Raw genomic sequence first — 15,318 nt, 5'->3', positions numbered from 1 at the left:
AGGGATCTGCTACCCTATAGGTGGAACAACAATATGAACTAACCAGTACCCCCTGGAGCTTGTGTCTCTAGCTACATATGTATCAGCAGATGGCCTAGTCGGCCATCAGTGGAAAGAGAGGCCCATTGGTCATGCAAGCTTTATCTGCCTCAGTACAGGGGAACACCAGGGCCAAGAAGTGGGAATGGGTGGGTGGGGGAGCATGTGGGTGACTTTTGGGGTAGCATTGGAAATGTAAATGAAATAAATACCTAATTAAAAAAAAGTCTTGAAGAGATCAGGAATTCATGGCACATACCTGAGCATAATAAAATCAGTATATAGCAAACCAACAGCCAACATCAAATTAAATGGAAAGAAACTAAAAGCAATCCCACTGAAATCTGAGACAAGACAAGGTTTCCCACTCTCTCCTTATCTATTCAATATAGTACTTGAAGTTCTAGCCCAAGCAATTAGACAACAAAAGTAGATCAAGGGGATAGAAAGGAAGAAATCAAAGGGTCACTATTTGAAGATGGTATGGTAATAAACATAACCCCCAAAACTCCAACAAAGAACTCCTACAGCTGATAAACAACTTCAGCAAAGTGGTTGGATATTAAATTAACTCAAACAAATCGGTAGCCTTCCTTTACACAAATGATAAACAGGATGAGAATAAAATTATGGAAACAACACCCTTCACAACAGCCAAAAATAGTACAAAATATCTTACTGTAATTCTTACCAAGCAAGTGAAATATCTATCCAACAAGAACTTCAAATTCCTGAAAAAATAAATCAAAGATCTCAGAAGATGGAAATATCTACCATGTTCATGATTGGTAGAATTAATATAGTGAAAATGGCCATCTTACTAAAAGCAATCTACAGATCCAATTCAATCCTCATCAAGATTCCAACACAATTCTTCACAGACGTGGAAAGAGCAATTCCCAACTTCATATGAAAACAAACCAAAAACTCAGGATAGCCAAAACAATTCTCAACAATAAAAGAACTTCTGGAGGAATCACTGTCCCTGACCTCAACATGTACTACAAGGCAATAGCAATAAAAACCAAATGGTATTGGTAAAGAAATAGGCATGTCAATTAATGGAATAGAATCAAAGACCCAGAAGTAAACCCACACACCTATGAACACTTGATCTTTGATGAGGAAGCCAAAAACATACAGTGGAAAAAAGAAAGCAGCCTCAATAAATGGTGCTGGTCTAACTGGCAGTCTGTATGTAGGAGAATGAAAATAGATCCATAATTATCACCCTGCACAAAGCTCAAGTCCAAGATATACTGAATCTAATAGAAGAGAAAATGGGAAAGAGCCACAAACTTATTGGCATGGGGGGAAATTCCCTGAACAGAACACCAAAGGCTTAGGCTCTAAGCTCAACAATCAATAAATGGGACCTCATGAAACTGAAAAGCTTCTGTAAGGCAAAAGGCACCATCAATAGGATATATCAGCAACCTACAGATTGTAAAAAAAAAAAAAATCATTAACCCCAATTCTGATAGAGGGCTAGTATTCAAAATATATAAAGAATTCAAGAAGTTAACTTCTAAAAACCCAAATAATCGAGTTTTTAAAAATGGGGTATAGAAATAAGCAGCCTTGAGAGATGGGAGGTAGGGAGACCCTTTAGAAAGTACCAGAGACCTGGGAGGTGAGAGACTCTCAGTACTCAAAGGGAGGGATCTTAGCCAAAATACCCAACACTGGGGAAAGGGAACTTGAAGAGTCAACCTCCAGTAGATAGACAGGGCCTCAAATGGAGAACAGAGTTACTAAACCACAGTCAAAATTTCTGATTCAGAACTGTTCCTGTCTAAAAGAATTGCAGGGGCAAAAATGGAGAAGAGACTGAAGGAAAGGTGGTCTAATGATGGGCTCAACTTGGGATCCATCTCATGGGAGGGGCACCAAGGCCTGGCACTATTACTGATACTATGATGTGCTTACAGAGGAGAACCTGGCATGACTGTCCTCTGAGAGACCCTACCAGCAGCTAACTGAGACACACACAGATACTTAGACTGAACTGAAGCCAGGGATTTCTATGTTGAATTAGGAGAAAGATCAAAGATGCTGAAGGGGAGAGTGACCCCATAGAAAGACCAGCAATCTCAACTTACCCAGATCCCAGGGAGCACCCAGAGACTGAGTCACCAACTAGGAACATACATGGGCCAGTATGAGGCTCCTGGCACAAATATAGCAGAGATCTGTCTGGTCAGGCCTTAGTTGGAGAAGATGAGCTTAATCCTGGAGAGACTTGAGGCCCCAGGGGAGAGGGAGGTCTGTTGGGGAGGACCATCCTCTTGGAGGCAAGTAGGAGGAGGGATGGAATGAGGAATTGTGGCAGAGGAGACTGAAGCGGGAGATGAGGGGGTAACAACTGGAATGTAAATTTAAAATGATCAGAGGAAGAAAAATGGAAGCAGGACTAAGCTCTCTCTGCAACAAAATCTGCAGAGCCTTCGGGCGCAGCTGTCCTTCAAGCAAACATTGCAGTGCAGCAGCCTGAACCCAAATCTTGTTTCTCTCTCCTCTATGGGTGCTAAGCCTGATTGTCACGAGTTACAAAATACAAGGCTACTCTTTTGTACCTATTGTTTGTGCCTGCAGCCCAAATTTTAACCAGTTTTTTATGCTTATCCTGGTGTTCCTTCCCTATGGTTGCTAAGCCATAGCAGTTTGATAAGAAATACTGATGTTACAGGAAACACTAAATACAAAAAAAAAATCACATAATGTATCAAATTTTTGTCCCAGTATATATTTGTCCTTATAGGCTACCTTAGCTTGATGGGTTTGTTAATACAAAGAAGTCTTATGAAGTAGTGATCAAGCATTGAGGTTATAAAGACAGTTAAGTTGGGTTCAAATGCAAGCTTCATCATGTCACACCTATAATCTGGGGAGAGTGGTTTTATCTTCAGTGCCTCAGTTTCCCCATCAGCATCATCAGGCTGACAGTACAGTTCCTTCTTCCCAGTGTCTCTTTTGTGTTCAATAAGATGGAAAAATGTGAACTATCCAGAACACACATAGTAAATGCATTGTGAGTGTTAGCTGCTATGGCTGCGATGTAGCTATGCACTTCTCCTAGGGTATTGCTGGGTTCGGTTGCTAAACCTGGAAGTTGGTCTATAAGGATTGGGCAAGGCAAACCACTTTGTCCATCCCAAAGGAAAATGAGTTTTGACCCATGCAATGATATTCACATGTCTATTCTTAATGAGCAGAGTCAAATGAGTTGATAAAACATAGTGAGTTGATAAAACATAGCCCCTCATACATTCAAGCTTTACTAAGTATATCTTATCCTCAGTGTCTACTTACATGAGATCCTTCACTGGATGTTGGGGTACAGTTCCGGATTCATGGTCCTCACCATCTCGTAGGGGAGGGCAGACACATAAGCAAACTGAAAAATGAACAAATGGCCCTGATAGATTTCCAGGGTTCATAGTGTGTAATTGCAGACACTAGCTTGATCATGGGCTATGCATGGTAGGGGAAGAGATACAGGGTTACACTTGATCAGGGGTTTATGCTAAAAAATAATAAGACTCTGTAAATTGCAAAAAAAAATATTTTAAAAATTTTTTATTTTACTGGAAAAAAATTCCAATGTAGATATGATTTAGTGGGAAGGATAAAGGAACACTATTCTTAGAAAGAGTAGATTGTACAGGTGACAGTAGAATCTAAACATTCACTAATGAATACTTGGTAAAGCTTGTGATCCAGTGTCAGTTATTAGCATTAAGTACTATCTAATTTGCTAATGAATGGCAGTTCAGTTAGTGTAAATTATCTGTGCTGAATGTGTTTTCAATATTGAGTTGCTTTGAAATCAGCCTCCTATGAGCTACAGTTGGCTTTAGTAAACCAGAAAAGATATCAATCTTGTAGGAATGATATCTACAATGATGTGGTATGAGAATCAATGTTATTATTTTGAATAAAAAAAAAACTTAGATTCTGAGTGAACGGTCCCACCCACTATTGCAGATCCACAAAATCACAGACCAGTTCTTTATGCTTTTGCTGTCTATGGTCTATGATTTCCTCAACCAACCAAATACTTGCTACATAAATAAAAAAAGACTCCAGAGAAGTTCTCTAGATTACCACTCAGTACAAGCTAGTATCTGCCAGTCCAATTAAATCTCCAGAGAATCCTCACCTGGTATAATCCTCCCTCGGGTCCTTGGGAGACCCAAGACCCAGTTTCCAACCCAGCTTTTCATGGATGGATCAAAACTGGATCTCAGATTCAGGAGCAAAGAGGCACATTTTATGAAGGGTTTCAACTCACAATACTATCGAGCATCTATCAACTGTCAAGCATTATCAACTGAAGACACTGAAGTGAATACAATTCTTAAACATTCATTGCCCATTTGATCCTGGAAGAAGATAGAGAAATAACAGAAAACAAGAATTAAGTAAGCAGGTGGTCATGGTGACTGATGGTAAGCAGGAACCATGGAGAACAAAGCAAGAAAAGAGGAAAGGATATACAAACAGGATTGAGTTATGTCAATGCAGTCGCTTCCCTATGTGTATCTAATCTGTAAGAGCAGAAAGAATCAATTCAGTGTTGGATGCACAGCAGGAAGCCTGGTTTTCTTCTCAGTCCAGGAATCCCTTTATTTCCCCCAGGAGGCCACGATGAAAAAAGAACTTGTATTTTTGGAACGTGGGTCTCTGGCTTCTACCAGAAAATGTTGCTTGGCTAAAGATCTTTACCATCTACCTTAAGAAAAGCAGTGGTGTCCGGGAACAACAGAAAGCTTGAAGGTTATAAGATTTTCGTGAACGGGTGTGACGATTGCTCAGATTCCTTGCTTCAGGCCGTGGATCTCAAACCTGCCTATGGCTGCCACCCTTTAATATAGTTCCTCACATTTCCATGACCCCAAGCATGAAATTATTTTGTTGCTACTTCATAACTATAATTTTGCTACCGTACTGAATCTTAATGTAGATATCTGGTATGCAGGATATCTGAAATGCTAGCTCCAAAGAGGGCCATGACCCACAGATTGGGACCCTCTAGCTTAGGGCGTCCAGTTACTATGCCAACCATCCTCCTGTGAGGAAGATTTGAATGGTCGCCCTGGCCTGAGTTGCTTTCCTGTGTAGCAAATGCCATATGCCGGGCTCTGTACTGTGCTTGGGAACTTCCTACCCATGTAATTTTATGGCTATATCAAACCCAGGGAAAGTCACGAGAAGACAGCATTTTGTGAGCAAATATTCCTGTCATGCTTCAGGGTCCACTTAGTTCTTATTAGGCCTATATTCATGCACCCCAAGATCAGGAAGTTTGTTTTATGGTTTTAAATTTCTCATTTACTATCTCACGTGACAGGTTTTGTTACTCAGTTATCGACTCAGTAAGCTGTAAACTGACCTTTAGTTGCTACTGGCACTGTGAAACCTCAGTTCTTTCAGAATGCTACAAGAATGTTGTGAGTTCCTTAGCTTTATACTGTGGGCTTTGCTGTTCCTGTTAATGACGTTCATCCCCTTCCTTAGCACTTTAGCCTCAGTCTCACCCCACACCGCAGGCATAGTCAACAACAAAACTTATACAAATCTTCAGGCATAGTCAGCAACGAAACTTATACAGATCTTCACACAATCCTGGGTAAACATCAGACATTGGCTTTGTCACACTTCTGGAAACTAAGAGTCTAAGATAAATCTGATAATATCTAGTTTCTCCCTGGGGTTTCTGTCCTTGGCTTCTAGGTGGATCCCATCCTCTGAAAGGGTCTGTGTCTTAATCTCTCTTCTCATATGGACCTCCACAGAATTGGCTGCATCCAAATAACATCATTTTACCTTAATTAACTCTTGAAAGAGCCTACCTGTAAACATACTTACAGTTTGTGTTCCTGGGGGTTGGTAAGAATTGAGGTGGAAGAGGACTCAGCTCATAAGTACTTCGTTTCCATCACACCTCATCTTCCACAGGACTGGGACTCACTCCCTTTTCTTCATATGTTCATTTATTTTTTCCAGATCTTTTATCTTTCACCACGGCCACCCCTACAATAAAGACCACAGTCACAGAATTCACTTAAGGAAACAGAAAGGTTGCTTGGTATAATTCACATTATTTTGATAAGCTGTCACATGCTCTTTAAACTCCCTGAGAAGCTGGCTCTAGCAAGGAAGTGGCCTTCTGACTTCAGTCTCAAAAATGTTTATTATGTCAGGTGTCTTTCAAGAGCCTTTGTCCAGCGACAAGCTGGCTGCTCTAATGTTATGATGGAGCAGGAAGAGAACAGAGAACAGCTCAAGAGTGAAACCTTGTGTACTTGAGTACAGTTACAGAGTGCACTATTACCACCAGAGGTTACTACTGTTATATTGTGGGATCATGATTTTAAAATCCCTATGGTAGAAACAAAAGGCCAGAAGTTCAGCCAAGGCCAGCTCCATCCATGGAGGGTATCTTAGTTAAGGTTTCATTGCTATGAAGAGACACTATGACCAAGCCAACTCTTTGTTTGTTTGTTTGTTTGTTTGTTTGTTTGTTTGTTTGTTTTTCGAGACAGGGTTTCTCTGTGTAGCCTTGGCTGTCCTGGAACTCACTTTGTAGACCAGGCTGGCTTCGAACTCAGAAATCCGCCTGCCTCTGCCTTCCAAGTGCTGGGATTAAAGGCGCCAAGCCAACTCTTATAAAGGATAATGTTTAATTGGAGCTGGCTTACAGTTTAAGAGGTTCAGTCCATTATCATCATGGAGGGAAGCATGGCAGTGTGCATTATCATCATGGAGGGAAGCATGGCAGACCATGGTGCTGGAGAAGCCCAAAGTTATATATCTTGATCTACAGGCATCAGAAGAGGACTCAGTCTTGACCAGGCAGCCTGGAGGAGGCTCTCTTCCACACTGGGTGGAGCTTAAGCATCAACTTTAAAGCCCACCCCCCACAGTGATGAACTTGCTCCAATAAGGCCACACCTACAAGTAGTGCCACTTCCCATGGGCTAGGCATATTCAAACCACCACAGAGAGAAAGCTGTATTAAAAACAGCTGACAGTGGGGAGGGAGGGAGAGACCTGGAAAGGAAAGTGGACGGGTAGGGGGAGTGCGGAGGAAAGGGAAACCTGATCTGGTATTGAGTGAGGGAAAAGGACTGAAGCCCTGAGGGCCAGCAGAAAGAATGGAAACAGGCAACCTTGGAAGATAGGAGGTTGGGGGCACCCTCCCTAATGCACCAGAGACCTGGGAGGTGAGAGACTCTCAGGACTCAAAGGGAGAGACCTTGGGTGAAATGCCTGACAGTAAGGAGCGGGAACTTATATAGAGTCCACCTCCAGCAGGAATATAGGACATCAGTGAGGGATGGGGTTTCTATCCCACAGTCACAACTCTGACTATAATTGTTCCTGTCTGAAAGAATTACAGGGATGAAAATGGAAAGGAGTGTGAAGAAAAGAAGGTCCAGCGACATGCCCAAAGTGGGACCCAGCTCAAAGGGAGGTCCCAAAGGCCTGACACTATTACTGAGCCTATGGAGTGCTCACAAAAAGGGGTCTATCATGACTGCCCTTCAAGGGACCCAACAAGCAGCTGAAAGAGTCAGATGCAGATATTTGCACCCAACCAATGGACAGAAGCAGCTGATCCCTGTTGTTGAATTAGGGAAGGCTGAAAGAAGCTGAGGAGAAGGGCAGCCCTGTAGGAGGACCAGCCGTCTCAATTAATCTGTCCCCCTCCCCAGAGATCTCTCAAACACTGGACCACCAAACAGGCAGCATACACAGCTGATATGAGGCCCCCAACACACATACAGTGGAGGACTACCAGGTCTGTGTTCATTCAGAAATAATGCACCTAACCCTCAAGAGACTGGAGGCCCCAGGGAGTTTAGAGGTCAGGTGGGGTGGAGGTGAGGACATCCATGTCGAGACAGGGGGTGGGGAGGAGGTATGGGATATGGAACAGTTGGAGGGTGGAGGGTGGAATAAAATATGGAGTGTAAAAAATTAATAAAAAAAAGAAAACAGCTGACTTCCTTAGTCCCCCTCCCCACATAAACCCCCCACACACCCGGTTCCTCTCTGCTGGTAGTATTAAGCTTCTGGCTGAACGAGGGCCATCTCTTCAGGCAGCTGTTAACATCTGATTGATGATGGTTGCTCTCTATCTGCTACTTGGTATTTATTCTTGTATTTGTACTCCCTATATACTTACCAAACCGGTTGAGAGCACTGTTTTTAAAAGTCTACGTGTCCCATTGTGTTCTGCCTTGCTAGCAGATGAGCCTGACACCTATCCAACTGAAGTGGCTTGCAGGAGATTTGTAGCTAGCTAACAGAGTTAAATCTTTGGCTGCAATCTAGTAAGCCATTGCTCATCCCATTTAGCATTTAGCAGTTGTTGATTTTGTCTGGCCTAGTATCTTCCCCAGTCTGATTGCTGAGTGATAAAGAACAGCAGAGTATTACTACATTCTAGATTTCTAATGGATGATCAATATTGGAACTATGATTTATGTAAGCCAGAAAGTTAGAAACCATAAGAGTTTTTGCTTTGATACTCTGTAACAGTATCACCAGGGAATGAGCATAAATATTAAGCATCTACAAGTCTACTCTCTGAATATATAATATAGCCAGATATAAGTTAAAAAAACAAGCATCTGGGACCAAGGTAGAAACAACTACATCTAAGCATTTCCTGTACCCTGGTGCATTTCCCAACCTCCACTTAATGTTTTGCTCTGAGTCTCTGCATTTGTGTCTATCAGTTGCTGAGTGAAGCCTCTCTATTGACAGTTATGCTAGGCTGTAAGTATAGCAGAATAGCATTAATAATGTCAGGGGTGGGCTCCCTCTCATGGCATGGGTCTGAAATTGAGCCAGTCATTGGTTGGCCCTTCCCTCAAATTCTGCCCCATCTGTTACCCTCCACATCTTGTAAGGAGGACAAATTGTGGGTGAGTTGGTGTCAAGCTCCTTCCATTGGAAGTCTTGTCTGGTTACAGGAGATGGCCGGTTCAGGGTCCATATCCCCCATTGCTAGGAGTCTTACCAAGGGTCACTCTCATAGATTTCTGAGAGTTTCCACTATGCTAGGTTTCTAGCTCCTCCCAGAGAAGATGTTTCCACTCACCCTCAAGTCGGGTCAAGGACACCACAAGAAAACATACAGAATCAACTAACTTGGGCCCTTAGGGGCCCATAGAGGCTTAACTGCCAACCATAGAATAGACCTGGGCCCTCTACAAATATGTAACAGTTGTGCAGCTGGGACTTCATGTGGGACTCCTATAGTGGGAGCAGAGGCTGTCTTTTGACTGCGTTGCCTGCCTTTGGATCCCTTCCCCCCAAGTGGGCTGCCTTGTCTAGCCTCAAAAGGAGAAGATGCTCCTAGCATCTTATTGCCACTTAATATGATAAGGCTGATTAATGTCCATTGGAGGTCATCCCTCTTCTGAGGAGAAGGGAGGAGGGTTGGATGAAGGAGAAGGTAAAGTGAAAGGGAGGGACTGGCTATTTAATTTAAAAAACATACCATTAATAAAATGATAACATGTTGTAATTTAATGTAATTAGGGACTTTTAATGGTGTAATTTTACTAGAGTGTACTAACCAATAACCCCATCCCCCAGAGCTCGTGACTCTAGCTGCATATGAATCAGAAGATGGCCTAGTCGGCCATCAGTGGAAAGAGAGGCCCATTGGTCATGCAAACTTTATATGCCTCAGTACAGGGGAATGCCAGGGCCAAGAAGTGGGAGTGGGTGGGTGGGGGAGCCTGTGGGGACTTTTGGGATAGCATTGGAAATGTAAATGAAATAAATACCCAATAAAAAAAAATCTAAAAAAAAAAAATCAATGTAGATTGGGCTTTTAAACTACTGTGCAGAGGAGCACAAGGGGTGGGCTTCCTTCTGGAATGGTAACTGCAAGAAAGCAGGGACAGTCCTGAGCCCAGCAAGAAGAATCCCTTAATCCAAATGCAAGTGGGTCTTGATCCTCTGTCACGAGGAAGCTGTCAATTTTAGGACTAAGCAGGTTACTGAAAGTTCTGTGTATAGATTGAGTTTATGGGAAATACATCACTATTGTGTCTGCAGATAAAACCAACAAGATGGTTTTCTGGTAACTTCCAGTTTCCTGCATAAATTTCATATCCATCTGCCTATTCATCTCATTCTTTTAGTCCATGCCTGTCACTTATTAGCAAGCTGGGATATAAAGGTTCCTATTAGAAACAAAATGTTCTGGGCTCTGTTTAGAGTCACTTCCCAAGCTTGGTTATCTCCTAAGTTAAGATGCTGTGATCATTTATTTATCTCAACAAAAGAATGCAAGAGAATGGGAAACAGAACAATGGTATTTAATGAAGTTTCTTAAAATTAAGTGAGCTTGACTGAGGACAAACAGCTAAAACTGTGTTCAGCACAGGGTTGCTGAATACTGACCATAAAACAAGTCACTCAGCAAGAACCTACTGATAAACAGGACGGCATGCCAGGTGTTGAAAATCTAAGTGAAGATATAAGACGTGACTCCTCCACTCTTCAAAAACCTATTGCCTATTTTTAGGGTTGTTTATGCAGGCTTAACAATAACTAAAGTGTTGATAATGAGTAGACTGAAAACTCAGATGTCAAAAGTTATGTCTACTCATAAGCCTGATTCTTAGGCATGAAAACCTGGAGATAATATCACAGCTTCCATCATCAGAAGCTGAGTTGCACGCTGAAACATGGTGCTTTTTGTCCTCAAATAAACAGATCAAAGAACAGCTGAATTTCTTCCAGTTCCTTCAGAAGCCAAGCCAAAAAATCAAGTTTACAAATATACAATGTAACAGGACTTACATAAACCATGGCCCTCTGTTCCTCAAGTCAACGTGATTAATCAATAGTGAAGCACGCAATAACAGCTAGCATAGCAAGAACAGCTAGCATAGCAAGAACAGCTAGCATAGCATTTTTATTCCAACACACAGCATTTTCACGAATTCTCAACTTTTTAAGGTAGTTTCAAACTACTTCATCTTTTAGGTGATAGCCTGTCTACATGGTTTTGAAACTCCTTCTGAGTCAAAAAGATGATAAATCTCCTCCCTCTGATGGCAGCCTAGGGTTGGGAGAAATAGTAAAATGGACCAACAACTCAGCTTTATGTTTGAAACATGAAATACCGTTGTCAGACAATTAGGAGTAAAACTGGAAAATAATTTGGAGAGTAGACAATTATTCACTAAACTAATATATAGAAATACACTGGTGTGTGCATGCGCATACCTCCTTCAGTGCTTTGACACATAACATGTGTTCATGAAATATCTATTGAACTAGTAGGCCACAAATTGAATAAATCAGTTAAGGTCCATTTTCTTTCTAAACATAAAAATATAGTTAATCTATAAAGAGTTCTCAGAGACAGCAAAACTTCTTCACTAGAATACTTGGAAATCAGTAGCCATAGGTGGATTGTTTATTATTTTTCTTAATAACGGGCAAGCAAAATCGTCATTAATCAACAACTATATTCCAGGATGGATAAATATCCAGAAATTCCAAGAACAGGCCAGTAAGACAAACAACTTTCAAGTCCAACTTGTCTAGTAGTATTAATAAGAAATTTAATGTTAACTTTGAATTCTACAATTATATGTATCAAGATGAAAAGTGACTTTTTAATTGTCAGTTTGACTCTCAAGCTAACATTAGCTAAAAGGGTCCAGCTTTGCTTTCTGTTAGCCTTAAGGAATGTCCCTGGCTTCACTGTTGGGTTCTATGTATAGATTTTAGGAACAGAGCAGCCAAGTGCTCTAATACCAGTTTCAGCTCAGATGATCTGGGAAAAGGAATGGAACCCAGGAGTTTATCTTGGCCCCTACTTCCACCTTCCAATGAAGACAAGAAATCACCTTCATCACAATGAAAGCCTTCTCAATGTAGGCCGTTGCTCAGAACTGCTCTGGTGATGGCCGCCGTTCTGGTGCCAGCTCAGGAACAGTTGTGGAAGCTTTAGGTGAGAACTCAAAGAGTTATAGATTCCCATTTGGTTCTTGTTTGAGAGGTAACGTTTGCAGTGTGAGAACTAATGGTCATTCCCCTTGGCAACAGATGTTGAGTGAAGGAAGCTCACAGTCCGTGTGGTTGGATCCCAGGAAAATGCAGTATTGCTCAACAGAGTACTCTATGGTCAAAACTCAGTGATTCACAGCCAGATCTTTTCTAAACCTCGTGTTCAAATTTTCACTGGTATGTCAGCTCTGGAATGAAATGCTTCCATTCCATTAGTCTTATCATCTAAGTTCTAGAACATTCTGTTTTATTTTTTCCCAGTGAGAATAGTTTTGTGCCTGTTTTATGCTCTGTTTATTTAACTGTCATTCCTTCTTGGCTCTTTCATTCATTCGCATACAGGTCCCCTACTCAACAGGACAAAGCATATTGACAACTTGGTGAATACATGCATCCAAATTGTTCTCCTTCACAAAAAAAAAAAATTATCAAACACTGAATAAATGTACCAATATGTGCTTGGGTACACATTTAAAAGAATTTTTAATCATTATTTATTTTTTGAGTTAAATTGTAATAGCAATTTGTTCACAGTTTCAACCTCCAGTTGAAGTTAAAAGCTCAGACAGAGTACAGAATTCTAAAATTTACTGTTAAATATGAGTAAGCAGAAAAACAGGGCACCCTAATAATGGAACAGTAGACAGGTGTCTTCTAATTCTAGTATAAAATTTAAAACACGGCTTGGGAGACAACTCAGTTGGTAAAGTGTTTGCTGGGGAGCCAGAGAAGTTTTGAGTCCCTAGAATCTATGTGAAAATAAACCAAGCATAGTGCTACACCTTTCTAATTCCAGCACTGGGGTAATAGAGTCAGGAAGCTGCTCGGGACTCACTGGCTATAGCATAGCTTATTCAGTGAGCTCCAGGCCACTGAAAGACTCTTCCTCAAAAAGAGATGGGTAGTGTTTCTAAGGACAGTACCCAAGGTTGTCCCCTTGGTACTCACACATGTATACAGACAGACACACACACATACACATGCATGCACAAATAAATTTTAAAGATGGGCAACATTAACTTGGTAGTTCTCAATAAAGTTTGAAGCCTGTGCTTCTCTCTTAGGAGGTATAAAGAGATTGACAGGACTGGATACAGCACCATCTTGACCTGTTGACAGAGGCCAACTTGACGATGTTTCTAGTCCAATAGTGTGGACACTGGTCTCAGTATCACTGGTGGCCTGCAGGAGAATACAAGTGATGAGTCAAGCATCTCATCTGTAATTTTTTTCCAGTGTCCACCTTCATGTGCTATTGCATGAACATGAACCAATTTGTCTTCGAGCAAGGCACTGTGTCACCATGAGCCACACAGCAGCACACCATTTGCCATTGCTTGGATGGAAGAGGAAGAATGATGCACAGCTAGCCTTCCAGTCATAGGCACGGTGCACATTTTAAAACACATTTTAACAAACTATTTTAACTGAAATGAGATGTGGACATCTCATCTCTACCTTTCCATGCAATTAATCTCCCTTTGGAAGCATGTGCTTTCTCTAAAAGTCTAGCATGTTCAGAAATGGTCATTATTCTGCATTCAGCTAATTTTTTTTAACATGACCCAACACTGCCCATATGTCCATTTTTTTTCTATCCATGCCAACCTTTGTATAAATTCTCTGCTCACCGTCCCGGTGCTACCTCCTATCCTGGACTGTGAGCACAGTCTATGACTGTGCTCACACTGGTGGCTCTTTTGGAAAGTACATATTCAACACACTAAGTCTCAATTTTTCAGACATCTAAATATTTGAGTAAAACAGACAATGATATGTGCATTAGATTACTGACAGAAAACAAAGCTTGTAAAGTTACTTTTTAAAAAGGCTTTGGTTAAACACTTTCAAGTGCTTGTTTGTTTTCCACTGCTTTCTGAAGGGCTGGGCTTGGCTCTGCTGGCTTCTTGGTTCCTTATGTAGAATACTCTCCTGTGGCTATAACCACATGTCCCTATCCTGCTTTATACAAGTGTTAGGCAGCTTTGGATGCTGACACCTATGTCTGTCAGTAGACAGAGAGGTTGACCAGTGGAAATAAAAGCTCAGTGATCGTCCTGAACACTGGGTACAGTCTCCTGCCAGGTCTCTTGCCTTCTGAGCAGAGGGAGACTTCCCCTGGAGGGCTACGAGGAGGGTGAATTGTGTTGGCAAGAGGCAACAAACTCTTTCCGTTGGAATTCCTTTAAAATGCAGTTGCAAGCTATAACTTTAAAGCTGCTGAAGGACGTCTCACAGAAGACCCACAACACCCTCAGTGTGATGCATCTGAATAAGACAGCTTTTCTAAATTAGCAGTAAGCCCATGACCAGATCCAACCTACTTGTTATATCTGTGACTAGCAATCCTGGGATTTTTGTTTGTTTGTTTGTTTTGGTTGGTTGGTTATTGGTTTGGGGTTTCTTTTTCATAGAACAGAAATGCCATCTTTGCTACTGACCTATCTCAAATTGTGATTAATTTTCAATAGGATTTGGAAGGACACCACAGGCTACCACAAAAGACCTACAAAAAATAAACTTTAGGATTGCACATAAAGAAATAGAAACTAGAACCTTAGCAATCTGGAGAGTCTGCCACCACTAAAGCAAGGGCCAAAGAGTGAAACTGGAGGTTACTAACTACTGCTAACAGGAAAGCAGGCAGGTCTGAGTGGCCAGAGAGGTGGCCCAAAGACCAGCACATCACAGGAGCTGGGGCATGTGCTGGCTTGCTACAGGATGAAGGATTATCTCTTTAAGATAAGCTCCTCCCTGTTCCAATGACTCTCCTGCACACACAAACATATAAGGTGCACAACATTTTCTTTTTCAGACTCCCCAGAAGACTAGGGGTTTAAACACAGAGAAGAAAGGAAGACAAAGAAAAGGTAAAATAAAAAATCTACTGCAAAGGGCTGAGGGAGGGAAAGTCTTGTGGGTGATTAGGAAAGCAACATAGAGGAGGGCCAGGTGGATGGATGGACTTGGGTGGATCTACATTTAGTGTGGCTGGAATGAACATATCATGTCATTCAGCAAATTGTCAGGTTTTTCTTTTTCCTGGGAATTATACAACATGATTCGCATCCTCTAAGTCTTTTCTTTGCAGAGCTAAGGAATTTTACCTAAAAAGAAGTGTAGAAAGGTAGTGGTAAAACATAAGGATAGGAAAAGATTAGGAACATAATTCTCTCTGAAGAGAATGAGGTTGAGAATGGGTAAGAGTGGAAAGGAGTTGTTTGAAGA

General features: G+C 41.5%; 1 protein-coding gene across 15 annotated transcripts in view; it reads right to left on the bottom strand.

Moving 5' to 3' along the window:
- LOC110301903 (uncharacterized) overlaps nucleotides 1-15,318 on the bottom strand; it is a 57,805-nt gene that overhangs the window by 41,395 nt on the left and 1,092 nt on the right. For 7 of the 15 annotated variants that reach the window (XR_015048082.1, XR_015048079.1, XR_015048080.1 and 4 more), the window contains exons 2-4: nucleotides 11,931-13,272; nucleotides 5,911-6,075; nucleotides 3,352-3,436 (exon numbers count right to left, since the gene is read on the bottom strand). Coding sequence is in view for 1 of the 15 variants with exons in the window: in XM_085842535.1 (XP_085698661.1) it covers nucleotides 3,352-3,436; nucleotides 4,202-4,265 (149 nt within the window). In the remaining 14 variants the exon portion in view is untranslated. Of the gene's footprint in view, nucleotides 1-3,351; nucleotides 3,437-4,201; nucleotides 4,425-5,910; nucleotides 6,076-11,930; nucleotides 13,273-15,318 lie in introns of all 15 variants that reach the window. The other 8 variants (XR_015048081.1, XR_015048086.1, XR_003835441.2 and 5 more) reach the window with 4 other exon arrangements.

This window comes from Mus caroli, unplaced genomic scaffold, assembly GCF_978045245.1.
Source record: "Mus caroli unplaced genomic scaffold, Mus_caroli_1 scaffold_1, whole genome shotgun sequence".
Classification (NCBI taxonomy): domain Eukaryota; kingdom Metazoa; phylum Chordata; class Mammalia; order Rodentia; family Muridae; genus Mus; species Mus caroli.
This window is presented reverse-complemented; position numbering and strand designations above follow the sequence as displayed.